The 19,055-nt window shown below is 38.5% G+C and overlaps 1 protein-coding gene across 1 annotated transcript in view; it reads right to left on the minus strand.

The window, feature by feature from the left end:
* The window catches only part of aprt (adenine phosphoribosyltransferase), a 30,993-nt gene that overhangs the window by 7,055 nt on the left and 4,883 nt on the right, over window positions 1-19,055 (minus strand). The window contains exon 2 of the mRNA XM_033035702.1: window positions 699-802. Within this exon, the coding sequence (XP_032891593.1) occupies window positions 699-802 (104 nt within the window). The remainder of the gene's footprint in view (window positions 1-698; window positions 803-19,055) is intronic.

A 19,055-nucleotide genomic window follows, 5' to 3' on the forward strand; every position in this document is an offset into this window, starting at 1 on the left:
GAAACCTCTGGAGACTTTGCGCCCCGAACAAGGTTTCCGTGCGGTTCCCGGAGGTTTTTGTCAGTCTCCCTACCTGCTTCCACTACCTGCAACCTCCGGCAACCACCTGCAACCTCCGGGAACCGCACGGAAACCTTGGGTGGGGCGCAAAGTCTCCAGAGGTTTCCGTTCAGGTTTCCTAAGTGGGACAGGGGCATTAGTATAGTTTGATGGCTCTGGACCTGGACTCCCTGGAATTTAGAAGGATGAGGGGATCTCATTGAAACCTGCCAAATAATGAAAGACATAGAAAGAGTGGATGTGCTGACGATGTTTCCACGAGTGGTATTCTCGGACCAGAAGGCACAGCCTCAAAATAAAAAGACGTACCTTTAGAACAGAGGTGAGGAGGAATTTTTTTAGCCAGAGGCTGGTGAAGCTGCAGAATTCCTTTCCACGAAGGTTGTGGAGGCCAAGTCATTGGGTATTTTTGAGGCGAGATTGATTAGTATGGGCGTCAAGCATTTCACGGAGAAGGCAGGAGAATGGGGTTGAGAGGGAAAGATAGATCAGCCATGATCGAATGGTGGAACAGACTTGGTGGGCCAAATGGTCTAATCTTGCTCCTGTGACTTATGGTCTTATCTTCATGTCACACTCTTGAAGGTTCCCCCAAACTCACTTCAACAAGCACTCTTTTGAAACAATCTCTGACTTACCCAGAATTAATTCCGTTTGGGGAGACTTCTTTCTCAAATGGTCTTCAAACAAGTCAATAACTGCAACAAAGGCTTTGGGATCTTTCAAAATGGGATTGATGTCTCTGGAAAAAATAGGTGGGAAATTAAATGCAGCAGCATAAAGTATTGGAAATGCCATCAGTGGAGAGTACAAGAGATCATATTGGTGGTGTAAGTAAGATTTCTGTTCAGCAGACATGAATTTCAGGTTCTGAAAAGGGTCATACCAGCACACTTGTTCCCGCTTGCTGGGTATTGTTCTTGTTTCACCATCTGCAGGTATACTTTGGCATCAACTATAAACATGCACTTTCATTAAACTAAGCAATTATTGTACATTTGTAGATTTTGACTGCGCACTTCTATTTGATATTATTTGAGAAATTGCAGCGAATTGCAGACGCAACCCAGACCATCACACAAACCAACCCCCCTTCCATTGACTCTATTTACATCCCACACTGCCTCAGCAAGGCCAGCAGCATAAACAAGGATGGGTCGCACCCTAGCCATCCCTCTTCTCCCCTCTCATATCAGGCAAAAGGTACAGAAGAGTGAAAACGCACACCTCCAGTTTCAGGGACAGTTTCTTCCCAGCTGTTATCAGGCAACTGAATCATCCTACCACAACCAGAGAGCAGTCCTGAACCACCATCTACCTCATTGGTGACCCTCGGACTATCCTTGTTCGGACTTTGCTTGGTTTACCTTGCACAAAATGTTATTCCCTTATCATGTATCTAAACATGGTAAATGGCTCGATTATAATCATGTATTGTCTTACCGCCGACTGGATAGCACGCAACAAAAGCTTTTCATTGTACCTCGGTACACGTGACAATAAACAATGGTTGGAATGGCCATGATCACAGATACATGGGTTAAGAATTCAACAATATTACAGGCAGGCAATACAGAGCAAAACAAAAAACGTCTAATTAGGGATGCAGCTATGAACCTGGTAAATGCATTTCCTTCATCCAAATTATTATTAATATCAAAGATATAAAGACATATATTAAGATGGAGCTGTTTTCACAAAGTCTGGTGGCAGGCCAATTACGTAATTTTACACTTAGCATCTGTGACATTTCAGTAACTTGCAGGAAATGTTAAATATTGCAATATGTTAAAGTTTCACTTAAATTTGCTTTCAGCTGGCAACCAATTCTACTTCACATACAAAACGGAAATATTACAGATGTAACTGAGGTATTAATGTCAAAGCATCATGCAACTATTTAATCTATTTTGTTCTAATTATTAATCAAAATCACAAAACTAGACATGACCAGAGAACACTATGAGTTCCATACTCAGATGCAATTTATGTGAAAATTGGCCGTAGTGGGTGTAGGATAGTGTTAATGTGCGGGGATCGCTGGTCGGCACGGAGCCCGTGGGCGAAAGGCGTGTTTCCGCGCTGTATCTCTAAACTAAACTAATTGTAGTCTCACAGGCAGCGGCATTCTTCATAGGGCGTCGATAAGATGCTCCTTTCCCATGATTTACTTATAGAAATGTAAAATGTACTGCAGTTACTTGTTCAAACTATTCCAGCAACCAAATGCTCAATCATTACCACAAAGACAAGAGAAGCAGGCACATGGGGAGGTGCATGTTTTCCTCCGAAGTAACATTTCATCCTAAATGGAATTATTTTGTCATTCTTTCATCATCACTGGCATTAAATACTGGAAACGCCCCACCTATGGGAGTACTTTCAACAAAATGACCACCGCAATTCAAAGCAGTAATTCAACACAAACTTCTCAAGAGCAACTGAAGACTGGCAATCGAAAGCTGTCCTTGCCAGCAACAACGGCATCCTATAAATAAGGAAAAGATTCACAGATAGAAAAAAGGATAGCAGCAGCAATGAAAGGTGGACGTACAATGTTTACTATCAACCGAGAAAATGGAAGCGCAGAGGGCTAAATCGTTAACTAATGATTTCATAGAGAACCACTAGCAATATGCAGTGTAGGTCTCTGTGTATTCCAGACTTCTGTGCCTGCATAACATAGTGCAGAAGCATGAAATGTGTTGCAGATCAGAAGCCGGGAACATCTGATCTCATGCTGTGGACCCAAATTCATGGTTGTTCCCAATCCTGCTAAGGTGATGGGTTGAATATACTTGGTTTCCGGTCCCTCAACTTCAGACATTGCTGGCATATGAAAAAGGCAAACAAAGCTAATTAGTTTGTGTCTTCCACTTTATTTTAATTAACTTTAATATTTTTATTAACAAGTCTTTTTAAATACATTTTCAATAACTTATTTTTGAAAGTATTTAAATGCATTTTGACTGCTTCCAAGTATTTTTGATCATGAGAAACATTTGGAGACCGTGGGAGAGGCCTTCTGATGACACCAGCTGAACCAGGGTCTTGGTTGGAGCAGAGTAAAGCCTCGTCTCATCTCACAGTTTGGGTGCCCTTCAGGACAGTCCTAGCAACAAGGTATATTGAGACCTGCATGTTAGGAGAAGCATGTGCACCTCTGTCCATCCTGCAGGAGGTGGAAGAGAGGCTCCTGGCCAGATCAAGCCTGATGCAGCCCATTATCCCACTGGGAGAAATTACAATTCAATAGTTTTTGTTCTTTTATGAGTTGACACCAAACAAAAGTATAAAAACTGCCAGAATTGTTCTACAAATGCAATGGTGAAAAGCTCCCATCCCCAGCTACGAAATAGCTGAAACATCCCCACTGGCGCCCTTGGGAGAATTAATGTTTACAGAAACGTCTCAATTCACTGAGGTTTTAGAAATCAATAATATATCAGAATATATCCTCAAATACTACATTTCAAAAAATTACGCATCATTTTCATGTAAAGTACACGTGAAACCAATTTCAGGCCATCATTGCCATTGCAAACTAATGGAATATTTGTAAAATATTTGTAAAAAAAAAACTAATATCTGAAATGAGAAAAACACATACTAGAAAACAAGTGTGTCTACTTGGAATCAACTCTGCTACTTTATTAAAACAAGTAAATAAGTACTATACAGTGAAAACTTCAGTGCTTTCAATAGCTATTATAGATTATTTCAATATTTTTGTTTGAATGTAGCTTATTAAACAATACTGATTAATGTTTCACTATGGAGATGAACCTTTCACATTTCACTGAAAACTTCTACTTATGTCTTAAATTTCTAATGTTTCATACGATACGATATAAGTTTATTTATCCCAGGAGGGGTCATCAGTGGGTGGTGAGGACCTTCCCGTAGAAAAAGGCATTGAGGCGGAAACTTTTGGGGAAAAAATGAATGTTATGTATTTACAAAATAATTTTGAAGAAACCTGATATGATAGAAAAGCTCTACATCATGGCGGACCCGGAACTCGTTGAGGTGGAGGCGGAGGGGAACAAAGTTGAGGCCTCTGTTGAGGACAGACTGTATCGGAAAGGGGAGGTCAGGGGGGATGATGAAGACACGACAAGGGTGGGGGCGGAGGCCAAGTGAGGTTTGATGGGTGGACGGTGGGTGTTCAGAGAAGAGGGGGGTTGGGGTGAGGACTATTGTATGGGTGGGTGTGGTCGGGGTAACCTGGTTAAAAGAGGGGGAAGGAAAAGACCCATCATTATTGAGATGCCTAGTACAGGATGGGGGAGCAGTAGGACCCAGGAGAGTCAGACAGGGATGTTAGTGCCATCGCTCAATAGTCATTGAGGCATGTTACCTTATTCTTTGAAATAGTTTAGTAAAGACAGAAGGGATAGCAGATGCTGTAATCTTGAGTAAAACGCAGTGGTGGAGTAATTCAGCATGTGGAGGGATTGGACAGGCGACATTTTGGTCAGGACCCTTCTTTAGTCTGATTGAGTAAGAACTTGATAACTTATCAGTCACTGATTTCCCAGTACCGATGAACATGACCTAAAAAGCAATGACCTAAACAATTATTTACCAGGCATTTATTTACCAGACCATCATGAATTATTTACCAGACATTACATGATTTGAGCCATTATGACATTGTGAAAAATAACTTAGACCTGGAGGGTAACCTTTTAATTTATTGTGGTAATGCAGAGATCCATGTTCATTTAAACAATACTTTGCACTGCAAGGCATGGATTTATAAAAGATTTATAAAAGATTCACTGCTAATACTGTTGCACCATTACAATTAAATATTTTTCAATGGCCAAATGCAATTCATTTCATGATGATAGAGAAAATATTTTGGAAAAGGATCAGAAGTGGAGTGATATCTAACCTCAAAACTGCATAACCTTCATTGGCACTGCAGTGCTTAAAAATTACAATGGCCCACGAAAACAAGTTATACAAGTTACACGAGTGGATTGATTGTTGAAAATGATAACTACAGGATACAAAAATCTGGTTTATATTTCTGCTGCCAATATTTTCAGTGCCAGCAACTTACTGATGCAGCATTTTATTTAAAACCTAGTCACTCATCAAAATGCTCGGCAAGAGTGAAGAAAATTCACCATAGAAACATAAAAAATAGATGCAGGAGTAGGCCCTTCGAGCCAGCACCACCATTCAATATGATCATGGCTGATCATTCAGGCTTTCCCCCATATCCCTTGATTCCCTTAGCCCGAAGAGCTAAATCTAACTCTCTCTTGAAAACATCCAGTGAATTGGCCTCCACTGCCTCTGTGGCAGAGAATTCCACAGATTCATAACTCTCTGGTTGTAAACAGTTTTTCCTCATCTCAGTCCTAAATGACATACCCCTTATTCTTAAACTGTGACCCCTGGTTCTGGACCATGTCCACTGGGTGGCGCCAGCAATGGCTGCCTCGCCAACAGCCTGTCTGTCCCTTCCTCCTTTGTGTTTTAATTGTATGTGTTAAATGTATGTTTTTAGTATTCTTTAGCTTGTTTTATATTGGTGGGGGGCGGCGGGGGTTGGGGGAAACTTTTTCTAATCTCTTACCTCAAGGAAGATGCAATTTCTTTCTGTATCGCATCTCTGTCCGCACTGCGGCCTAACATCGAGGAGTTGGCGGCCTTTGCTGGAGACTGACTTTTGAGAGCTCCACCACGGGGAGCATACAGGACTTTAACATCGTGGAGCCCACGATCCCTTTGCCAGGGATCGAACTTGGAACTCCAATCGTGGGTGCTTGCGGACTTAACATCATGGAGCTCGACCGACTTGGGAACTCCAAGCCGCAGGAGCTTCGACCGCCCCGACACGGGTGTTTAGATCGCCCAGACGCGGAAGCTTCGACCGCCCCAACGCGGAAGCTTCGACCTCCCCAACGCGGGAGCTTCGACCTCCAGCTTTGGGAGCTTTGATCGTCCCGATCTTTTTTGCTTTCCATCACAATGAGGAATCCGCTGTGGTGGATATTTATGATAACTTTTATGTAGTTGTGTCTTGTTGCTTTTTTTCCGTATAGCTGTATGGTGATTCGCATATCACTGTAGCTTAATTGGTACCTGTGACAATAAAAGACCTTTGAACCCTTTGGACCACCCCAACATCGGGAACATTTTTCCTGCATCTACCCTGTCCATTCCTCTAACAATTTTATATGCTTCTATAAAATCCCCTCTCATCCTTCTAAATTCCAGCGAATTCAAGCCGAGTCAACCCATTCTTTCATATGTCAGTCCCGCCATCCCGGGAATTACCCTGGTGAACCTACGCTGCACTTCCAATAGCAATAATGCCCTTCCTCAAATAGGAGATCAAGATTGGGACTAGGGCTCTGTACAACTGCAGAAGGACCTCTTTGCTCCTATACTCGACTTCTCTTGTTATAAAGGTCAACATGCCATTCAGTTTCTTCACTGTCTGCTGTACCTGCATGCTTACTGTATAGACTGATGAACAAGGACCCCCAGATCCCGTTGTACTTCCCCTTTTCCCAACTTGACGCCATTTAGATAGTAATCTGCCTTTCTGTTTTTGATACCAAAGTGGATAACCTCACATTTATCCGCATTAAACTTCATCTGCCATGCATCTACCCACTCCCCCAACCTGTCCAAGTCACCCTGCATTCTAATAGCATCCTCCTCACAGTTCACACTGCCACCCAGCTTTGTGTCATCTGCAAATTTGATAATGTTACTTTGAATCCCTTCATCAAAATCATTGATGTATATTGTAAATAACTGTGGAGAAGCATGTGCACCTTTGTCCATCCTGCAGGAAGTGGAAGAGAGGCGCCTGGCCAGATCAAGCCTGATGCAGCCCATTATCCAAGTAGACACACTGGGAGAAATTACAATTCAATAGTTTTTGTTCTTTAATGAGTTGACATTAAACAAAAGTATAAAAACTGCCAGAATTGTTCTACAAATGCAATGGTGAAAAGCTCCCATCCCCAGCTACGAAATAGCTGAAACATCCCCACTGGCGCCCTTGGGAGAATGAATGTTTACAGAAACGTCTCAATTCACTGAAGTTTTAGAAATCAATAATATATCAGAATATATCCTCAAATACTACATTTCAAGAAATTACGCATCATTTTCATGTAAAGTTCACAAGTGAAACCAATTTCAGGCCATCATTGCCATTGCAAACTAATGGAATATTTGTAAAAGAAACCTAACTAGTATGATACTAATATCTGAAATGAGAAAAACACTTACTAGAAAACAAGTGTGTCTACTTGGAATCAACTCTGGTATTTTGTTAAAACAAGTAAATTAGATAAGTACTATACAGTGAAAACTTCAGTGCTTTCAATGGCTATTATAGATTATTTCAATATTCCTTTTTGAATGTAGCTTATTAAACTATACTGATTAATGTTTCACTATGGAGATGAACCTTTCACATTTCACTGAAAACTTCTACTTATGTCTTAAATTTCTAATGTTTCATACGATACGATATGTTTATTTATCCCAGGAGGGGTCATCAGTGGGTGGTGAGGACCTTCCAGTAGAAAAAGGCATCAAGGCGGAATCTTTTAGGAAAAAAATGAATGTTATGTATTTACAAAATAATTTTGAAGAAACCTGATATGATAGAAAAGCTCTACATCATGGCGGACCCGGAACTCGTTGAGGTGGAGGCGGAGGGGAACAAAGTTGAGGCCTCTGTTGAGGACAGACTGTATCGGAAAGGGGAGGTCAGGGGGGGATGATGAAGACATGACAAGGGTGGGGGTTGGGGTCAGAGGAGGGACGAATGGACGGAGGCCGTGAGGTTTGATGGGGGGGGGGGATAGGGATGGTGGGTGTTCAGAGAAGAGGGGGGTTGGGGTGAGTGAGGACTAGTGTATGGGTGGGTGTGGTCGGGGTAACCTGGTTAAAAGAGGGGGAAGGAAAAGACCCATCATTACTGAGATGCCCAGTACAGGGGGGGGGGGGGGGATCAGTAGGTCCCAGGAAAGTCAGACAGGGATGTTAGTGCCATCGCTCAATAATCATTGAGGCATGTTACCATACTCTTTGAAATGGTTTAGTAAAGACAGAAGGGAGAGCAGATTCAGCATGTGGAGGGATTGGACAGGCGACAATTTGGTCGGGACCCTTCTTTAGTCTGATTGAGTCTGAACTTGATAACTTATCAGTCACTGATTTCCAAGTACCGATGAACATGACCTAAAAAGCAATGACCTAAACAATACCCTTCATGAATTATTTACCAGACATTACATGATTTGAGCCATTATGACGTTGTGAAAAAGAACTTAGACCTGCAGGGTAACCTTTTAATTTACTGTAGTAATGCAGAGATCCATGTTCATTTAAACAATAATGATGTACTTTGCACTGCAAGGCATAAATTTATCAAAGATTCACTGCTATTACTGTTGCACCAGTACAATTAAATATTTTTCAATGGCTAAATGCAATTCATTTCATGATCACAGATAAAAGATTTTGGAAAAGGATCAGAAGAGGAGTGATATCTAACCTCAAAACTGCATAACCTTCATTGGCACTGCACGAAAACAAGTTATACAAGTTACACGAGTGGATTGATTGTTGAAAATGATAACTACAGGATACAAAAATCTAATTTATATTTCTGCTGCCATTATTTTCAGCGTGAGCAACTGTTACTGATGCAGCATTTTATTTAAAACCTAGTCACGCATCAATATGCTCGGCAAGAGTGAAGAAAATTCACCATAGATATTCACTGCCTCGCCAACAGCCTGTCTGCCCCTTCCTTCTTTGTGTTTTAGTAGTATGTGTTAAATGTATCTTTTTAGTATTCTTTAGCTTGTTTTATATTGGTGGGGGGGGGTAGGGCGGCGTCGGGGGTTGGGTTGGCGCCAGCACCAAGCCTTGTGGCACTGCACTAGTCACTGCCTGCCATTCTGAAAGGGACCCGCTAATCCTTACTCTTTGGTTCCTGTCTGCCAACCAATTTTCTATCCTTGTCAACACTCTGCCCCCAATACCATGTGCCCTAATTTTGCCCACTAATCTCCTTTGTGAGACCTTATCAAATCTAAACAGAGTAAGCTCGAAAAATCTGCTATCCATCTTTCCGGTTTGAGCTAGGTGTCAGGAATGCAAGCTGGTTGTGCAGCCTGAAGTTGTGCAAGTTCAAAAACACCAGGAGTCAGGAGCATGCGTACGTTTATGACTCAAACTGCTCCACCAAATTGGTCTCGTCTGGTTGTATATTTCACTTTGTTCTGACAAGTTGAAAGAAAGTTCTATGTTTCCTCACACTATGGGGGGCTCAGTTTCCTGCTCCCTTTGAACTTATGGTTTGAATGCATTATTATGCTAGCGTGATTTTCAAAAAAATGTGTTGGGGTATTAATAAGAATAACATCCAATACTCCAAAAAATCTGGATCTGGATGTAGTATGCTGAAAAGCTCTAGGTAGAGCATCACTCAGCACTGGACAATTTTTACATTTACAAAGCCAATTAACCTACAAACCTATACGTCTTTGGAGTGTGGGAGGAAACCGAAGATCTCGGAGAAAACCCACGCAGATCACAGGGAGAACGCACAAACTCCTATTAGATCTGTTAGAATGGCATCAGCAAAGACTTGAGGGTGCCAAAATAGAGATGTTATTCTGGAATATAATAAATGAATGCATTATTGAAGTTACAAAAATATAATTTGATCACAAATTTACAATTATCTCTTAAGACATTATTTTAAAATTGCAATATTTCCTTCATCATTCATTAATTTGAAGTATTTTGCGCCAAGTGTCTTTTGAGCTGTCATTGATAAGAATAATGTCACAGAAAATCAATTTATATTAAGACAGAATTTAGTTGCAAACATGCAGTCCCAATGATCATTTGTACCACCTCTCCATTATTTCCACTGATCTATCACTGAACAGGTTGCTCTGTGAATGTCTGAAGAAATTACTGCTGCACATGTTTAACTATTGCATCTATCATTTTTATTTCATAGCAAAGTCAATTAACTTCCATTCAAGTAGCTTACTTTCTGATCTTAGTACATTCCAAATATGTTAACAGCCAATTAATTACATTTAAAAAGCAGTTACCAATGTACAGCTGAATATAAACAGACTATTTATTTCCAATTGACCAGCATTCTTTTTTTTCAGGAGGAACTAAATGTATGAGTTGTGAAAGTCAATAGCGGGTTTTGGAAGACCAACTAAAAATATTACTTAACGTAGTACAGTATCTATTGAGATGCATCAAGTAAATGCTAATCATAATCATACTTTATTAACCAAGTATGTTTTGCAACATATACGAGGCATTTCATTTGCCATATAGCATACTAATAAAAAGCAACAGAACGCACAAAATACATTTTAACATAAACATCCACCACAGTGACTCCTCCACATTCCTCACTGTGATGAAAGGTGAAAAAAAGTCAATCTCTTCCTTTCTTTGTCCTCCAATGGTCGGGGACCTCTAACCTATCGTTGACGGTACGATCTTACTCCCGCAGCTGGCGGCGGGCCTCCTCGTCGGGGCGATCAAGCTCCTGCATTGGGGGGGAGGGAAGCGGGGAAATCTCAGCTACCCTGAGCCGGGCGATCTGAGGCTAGTTTGGGGCTAGTCGAACATTGCGCCGTTTTGGAGCTTCCCGACTCAGTCTCTCCCGAGACTGCGAGTTCCTTGATGTTAAAGTCCGCAGGCCGCGGTTGGAGCTTCGATCCCAGGCAAGGGATCGCAGGCTCCGATGGTAAGTCCACGCCTCGCGGTGGGGCTCAAAGTCAGTCTCGAGCAAGGCCTCCAGCTCCACGATGTTAGGCCGCAGAGCGACCGGAGATACGACCCAGAAAACAATCGCATCTCTGGCAAGGTAAGAGATTGAAAAAAAGTTCCCCCCCCCCCCCCACACATAAAGCAAACCGGAGAACATTAACACAAACTTTTTAAACACAATAAAAATAACAAAAAAAAAGACGAAAAAGACAGACAGACTGTAGGCGAGGCTGCCATCGAAGCGCCACCTGGTGGTAAAGTAAATAAGGATACATGACTGCACAGAAAAAACATCAAAGACCATTCAAGACAAATGGTAGCAATGTTACAAAATTTTGAGATTTTAAAAATCAAGTCTGTAATTTATCCCATCAGATAAAGCATAAAAATAAGTTTAATTTGACACCTAATTCACTTTCATATCTCAAGTATTTAAAAAGTTATGGCCATTTTCATACTCGGAAATGAGCATCTTGTTCCCTATTGATTTTCTATGGACATAACAAAAAAGTTGTGATCGTGAACAGTCAAAAGCCCATAACTTTCTTAAAAATTAAGAGAACTGAATGAAATTTTCAGTTATCATAGATTGAAGCATTCTGAAACAAATATAAAATAATCTTACTTGGATGACCTGAAATTAAAGCATATAATTAGTTAGTTACCTAATTGTAGCTAATTTCAGACTTCAATTACTAGATCTAAACATCTATCCATTTCTTAATAAATTATTAACATTTTTAAATAGCCTAAATGTCCAAATAATATTCACAAATAATTCACAATAAAACATGATTTTTAAATCTCATTTACATTAATTTATAGACCAAATGGAAGGAATTCAGTGTTCAATTGCTGTAAATAAATGCCCATTTAAATCAGCTTTCCAGTGGGTCCCTGTGGAACGCGCTGGTTTAGAACGTTCACATTGCGGTAGATTTGTGCCCCAAATGCCGAGAAAAATACTGCGCGATATAATGGGCCCAAATTGAGCTACTCGCAATATTAAACTTTGTATAAAGGGATCTTTAGAAGCCCTTTTTAATGTAAAAATATACAACCTAGCTTCTGCTATTTGCTTTATGAGACCCTGCGGTTGCCGTTGGTCGCGGGTTTAGAGATTGATTTTTAAACTACTATAACTATTATTCAAGGCCTTTAAACCTAATAATAGCTTTTGCGACGGGGTCTTCCAGCGATTTCCCGTTAATAATTAACTAGGCTGAACATCTTCGATTTGAACAGCCTAGAGAAAATCGCGTTTTAAACCCGCCCCCTCTAAACGGCGCCAAAATCGCGCACACCCGCAACGGCAGATTTTCAAAGACGCTTCAGGTAGGCTTTGCAACATACCTACAAATGGTATGTCAGAGTTTATATTCCACACATATTCCCTCCTCTCTCTTTCTCTAAACAACGTGGCAAAATGTTCTAACCTATGCTCCCTCATGTGTTTACCTCTCAGCCAATCCTTGATCAATGTTAGCTGGGTAAGGAATTACCTGCTGGATTTATTGGCAATATTCCCTTTTAGATTCATCACAGTGGCACAGCCATTGGAGCTGCTGCTTCACAGGGCCACAGAACCAGGCTCAATCCTGACCTCGGATACTTTTTGTGTGCAGTTCACCTGTGACCATGCTCTATTTTCTCTCGCATCCCAAAGACATGTTGGGTGGCAGGTTAATTGGCCGCTGTTAAGCAAAAAATCCCCCTAATACGTCGGGAGTGGTTGCGAAAGTGGGATAACATAGAACTAGTGTGAACTACTGATCAATGATCGGCGTGCACTTGGTGGCAGTAGGGCCTGTTTCCATGCTCAATCTCTAAACTAAATAAAGTTCATGGGAGCAGAATTCGGCCCATCGAGTCTACTCTGCCATTCAATCATGGCTGATTCCATTCGTTAATAATGGAATAAAGATGACTTCCGGTGGCTGCTATGAAGCAGTGAAGGCAGCTGCACTGAGCTCTCCTCCAGACAAATCGTGTTTAAAGTCAACTCCCATGCCAGGATCGGGTTAAAAAATCTTATCAGGTTTGCTGAACGTCGAGGGTACTGACTCCATCAAACGGTACCGGTGGATTTGGGATTTAAAACGATCTTATCGTAAAAACTGGATGAGAAAGAGAAGAGGTCAGAGAGGACCCAAGAAGACTACAATCAGTTTCCAGCTCCAAAAAGCTCTGGATGAGCTTAAACCACCCCGGAACTCACTTTTGAAAGTCTGGAAGAGGGGCTGGAACCTCAACAACCTACAAGCGATATGGCTGCGAGAAGTGATACAAAGGAGAAAGAAATGAAAAGCTGGGAAGAAACGGTAAGAGCTAATATTCTTAAAGACATTACTAAAGATCTTCAGAAGCAATTTGCCAAAATGAATTCTACAATTCAGAACAACTTCTCCACTATGGAGGGCAATCTTTCTAAGAAAATTGATAATAGCTGCGACGAAGTAAAAGAGCTTTATGTAGCCCTGAACCAGCAGTTTAAAGATTTGGAGTCCAGGACTGCGAAGGAATTAGAAAGTATGCAGAAAGATTATAACAATAAACATGACACCCTGCTGAAGCAATTAACAGACTCGGAAAAATTGATGGAAGAGATGGATGGTGAAATGGAACAGATGAGCCAAGAAATACAAGGGCTGAAAAAACAACACGATACGAATTGGGAGCTAACGGATAAACTGAATGAGAAATGTCAAGATTTAGAGGCCAGGTCAAGGAGGCAAAATTTGAGAATAGTAGGAGTTAAAGAGGGTGCTGAACACAGCCTTCAAGTGCGTGATTTTATTACTAATCTACTTAAAGATGTTTTCAAACTTCCAGAAAAACCAAAGATAGATCTGGCTCATCGAGTGGGTCGCTTCCAAAAACATGATAATGCTAAACCAAGGCAAATTATTGTAAAGTTCCTGGATATTTCAACTTTGGAAACTCTATTAAAGAAGATAACCTATGGAGAAAATCTTAAATTTACTGATAATATCGAAAGATTCTACAGGGATTATCCTCGGGAAATTTTGGTAAAAAGACGCGAGTTTAAAAGGGCAAGCAGTATTTTATATGGACATTCTGAAGTTCGTTATGGCGTGATCTATCCAGCGAAAATGCTAATTACGTTTAATGCTAAGCAACGCTCATTCACGGACCCGGACTCTGCTTGCAAATATGCCCAGGAGATTTTAAACAAAATTCAAGGAGGAACATAAACATTTTATCTGTGGAACTTTGTTTTTTCTGTTTCAATTAAGACACTAGAATGCTTCAGGCGGTTACCAGACAGGCTTATCTGGCAAGAATGTGTTGTTCAATAACAGAGGCCGAATTAAACTTCTGAACTGAAAGCACAGATGGAAGCTCAAGGTCGCAAGCTCGTCACCAAACCCCTCAGCACGGAGAACTATGAGACCGTCTCCTTTTGAAATGGCCATGATATGAGGCATCTGTTCCACACTATACTATTATTTATATATATAACTAACTAACTAATTAACCACTTACGCGCAATAAACTCAACTAACGTTAAAGGCGTAATGTACTATACTAACACGACTAACTATATAGCAGGAAGGATGGGGGAGGTTAGACATATATTTTAAATACTAAATACTAATTATGAATTAATTAACATACAGGTAAATGAAAAGTGTAATTATTGACGAGGTACTTTAACCCATAATTTCTTTTATTTTAATCCAAATCTTCTACCTTCTCTTTTATTTTATTTTAAACTGTTCAGCGATTAACTGACCTGATATGATAATTTTGGTAACAATTAGAGGGAACCGACTAACGTTGGGTCAAATTCTAATAGGGGGATAAGGCCCAGTGCATAATCTCATCGACGGAGGTCAATTTAAAAACAAACCTAGCTACCTTAGGTGGCCTTTTTGTAATTTATCGCTTTTTTGATAAATTACATTCACTTTTTTTGTTTATTCACAATTATGTGTTGTATGACTTAATAATTTTTATGTACACTTTATTTTATGTTTTTCTCTTTCCCTTAATTATGTTTAATAGTGTCAGGAGATGTAAAACTACTGTAGAAATTATGAAGGACAACTCTGGATTCGGGATTCCGAGGTACTTGGCTGCATCACATGAATCATACAGTCTGGTAATAATAGCCAATGCAAGATAATAGTCGAATAAATATCGGAGGTCTCACCTTCTGTAGTTGGAACATCAGAGGTGCGAATGAGCCAATTAAGAGGGGTAAAATTCTGGCACAATTAAAATCATTAAATATGGATATTGCTTTCCTACAAGAGACACATCTGAAACAACAAACTCAGATCAGATTAAGGGCAAATTGGATAGGTCAAACCTATTACTCCTCATTCACCTCTAAAGCAAGAGGCACGGCTATTATAATTCGGAAGGGTATACCTTTTAAATTAAAGAAATCTATATCTGATAAAGAGGGAAGATATGTTATAGTCACGGGAGAAATTTACAATACACCATTAACTATGATAAATATTTCCGCGCCTAATTTTGATAACCCACAATTTTTTAGGAAAATAATAGATTTAATCACAGAGCATAATTATCAAAATATAATAATGGGGGGAGATTTTAACTGTGTTATAGATCCATACTTAGATAAATCAATAAAGCTAGGGAAGCGTCTTGTTAAAACTAAGACCTGTGAATTTTTAAATACTTATATAAAAAATAACATAGCTGATATTTGGAGAATAGCAAATCCAAGTGGTAGGGAATACTCATTTTATTCATCAGTTCACAAAACTTATTTGCGAATTGACTATTTTTTATTGGACACAAAATTAATCCCGTATACGAATAAACCATCATATCATAATAGTATTATTTCTGATCATTCACCATTGACTTTTATACTTAAAATTGAGGGAATGCCGAGTATAAAACCTTTTTGGAGATTCAATGTACATATATTAAATAACCCGCAGGGTTATGAGTATATAAAAGAACAAATAAAACTTTTTTTCGAAATAAATGACACGCCGGGTATTTCTGCACCGCTATTATGGGAAACCTTCAAGGCATATATTCGCGGTGTCATAATTTCTTACCAAAGTTTTCAAAATAAGGAAATTAAAAGAGAACTTCAGCGGATAGAACAGAAAATAAAACTACTAGAACTGGACAATGCAACTGACCCAACCATAAATAAACATAATAAGATAACTTTATTGAAATATAAAGTCAATAGAATACTATCGGCTAGAGTAATAAGATTATTCCAAATTACAAAACAAGCACACTTTGAATTTGGGGATAAGCCACATAAACTACTTGCGAGGCAACTGAAGCAACGAGAAAAGGAAAAAACTATTACTAAAATTAAATCGGATAAGGGTGAGTTTTTAACACTGCCTAAGGATATTAATAAGAGGTTTGCCCAATTTTATCACAATTTATATACATCTAAAATAAATACAGATGTAAGTAAAATTACAAATTTTTTAGATAATAGCAAGCTCCCAAAATTGGATAGTTTAGAACAAGAGCAATTAGGAGCACGGATTACTAATGAAGAAATAAAACAAATAATAAACTCACTGAAAAATGGGAAGACCCCAGGACCAGACGGTTTTAGTAATGAATTTTATAAAAGATTTCAGGAGTCAATTGTACCAAGATTATTCAATTTATACATGCATGCTTATACTGAAAATAAACTACCAGAAACCCTAGCAGAAGCAACAATAACACTTATACCAAAAAAGATAAAGATTTAGATGAACCGGGTTCTTATAGAGCTATTTCACTACTAAATACGGATCAGAACATTTTAGCAAAGATTCTAGCTAGAAGGCTAAATAATTATATTAACAATTTAATAAATACGGATCAAATGGGATTTATACCCAAAAGACAATCATTTAATAATTTGAGAAGGCTTTTCAATATAATGTACTCTCATAATGAGGACAATGAAGATATTTCAGTTGTCACGCTGGATGCAGAGAAGGCATTTGATCAAGTAGAATAGCAGTATTTATACAAGGTACTCCAAAAATTCAATATGGGAGAGAATTTTATTAGATGGGTTATCGTAAACTACTTTACGATAGACCTACGGCAAGAATACTAACTAACAATACGCTATCTCCAAAATTTTACTTATCAAGGGGTAATAGGCAAGGGTGTGCCTTATCACCATTGCTATTTGCCCTTATGATAGAACCGTTGGCCGAAAAGATTATAAATCACCCGAATATTCACGGATATAACACTAAGGACTCAAAGAATAAAATTTCACTATATGCTGATGATATCCTTTTATATATTACTAATACACAAACGAGTATACCCACCTTATTAACACTAATTGAGGAATTCGGCTCTTTTTCAGGATATAGAATAAATTGAAATAAAAGCGAAATTATGTCTTTAAAACCACAGGATTCGAGACTTACTAAAATTCCCCTTCAAAATTGCAACAGAAAAATTCAAGTATCTGGGTATTCAAATTACGAGAAGACACAAATCATTATTTAGTGCCAATTTTATACCACTATTAAATAAACTGAATGATATGATTAAATTTTGGAAAACGCTTCCGCTCTCATTGATAGGTAGAATTAACGCTATAAAAATGACTTTCTTACCACAATTAATATATTTGTTTCAAGCGATCCCAATATATATTCCAAAATATTTTTTCAAAAAACTAGATTCCACTATCACTAATTTTATATGGGATTACAGAACACATAGAATTCAACAAAAGCATTTGTGCAAATCTAAAGAAGTTGGGGGTTTATCATTACCTAACTTTATGTATTACTGCTGGGCAGTGCATATTAAGAACATAATGTACTGGCTGGATAGTTCCACTCAGCAGTTGGAGTGGATAAGAATGGAGAAAGAGGAGTGCTATCCGCACGATATAGGAACGATCCTGCTCTCACCGATAAAATTGAATAGTATAATATATAAGAAGAACCCAATTATTCACAATATAATAAGAATTTGGAAACAAATAAAAGTATCCTTGAAATTAAATAATTTATCAGTACTAACCCCACTATTGAACAACCCCGCATTCAAACCTTCTCTCATCGACAACACATATCAACAATGGGATAGACTGGGGATTAGGAAAGTAGGGGATAAGTATGAATTGGGCAAACTGTTATCATTTCAACAATTAAAATTTAAATTTAAATTGAAGGATAATCAATATTTTAAATATATACAGGTATGTGACTTTATGAAGAAATATACACATAGATTTCAAACTATATTTTTAGACCCTTTAGAAGAAGCAATGAATATTAAGGCTGATTCACAAAAATTAATATCATACTTTTATAATAATATATTATATAGAGAATCACCCTCAACAGAAGCACTAAGGGAAGATTGGGAACATGAGCTGATGATAAAGATCTCGAAGGATAGATGGGAAAAGTATTTGATGAATACACATAACTGTTCTATTAATGCAAGACATAATTTAATTCAATTCAAATTATTACATAGACTATATTATTCAAAAACGAGGTTGAATAAATTTTATCCAAACGTCTCTCCCAGATGCGATAAATGTTTGTTTCAAAACGCTAATATAACACATTCATTTGTAGGATGTACAAAGTTGAATACATTTTGGAGTGATATATTTGATATATTTACAAAGCTCTTCAAGTCAAGAATAGAACCCAAAATGGAATGGATTATATTTGGAATAATAGGAGAAGATACCAATTTAAATAAAGACCAAAATGTTTTTTTTAATTATGGGTTAATAATTGGAAAGAAATTGATACTTAAATTTTGGAAAAATACAACCATACCAACTGTTAAAATGTGGATTAGGAATATGATGGACATAGCACGCCTTGAAGAAATGAGACTCCGACTAATAGATAAATATGACCAATTCTTAAGGAGTTGGTCTCCTTTCATCGACTTTTTGGAATCATGTGATGCAGCGGTACCATAAGGATTGCTGATTTCAGTTCATGACGTGGATAGATTTACATCTCCGAATATAGATTTGAAAAATTCTCTTTTAAGGGGCCTTCTCTTCTATTTCTACTTTCCACTTTTTCTTTTTTCTTTTATTTTTTTATTTTTTATATACACACTTCACGTTTTTCTACTCTCTACCATCTATTTTTCCACTTTTTCCCCTTTCTATTGTCTTCTTTTTCTTGTCTTGCTTACTTCCTTCTCATAACATAAAA

This window comes from Amblyraja radiata, chromosome 17 (genome assembly GCF_010909765.2).
Source record: "Amblyraja radiata isolate CabotCenter1 chromosome 17, sAmbRad1.1.pri, whole genome shotgun sequence".
Lineage (NCBI taxonomy): Eukaryota > Metazoa > Chordata > Chondrichthyes > Rajiformes > Rajidae > Amblyraja > Amblyraja radiata.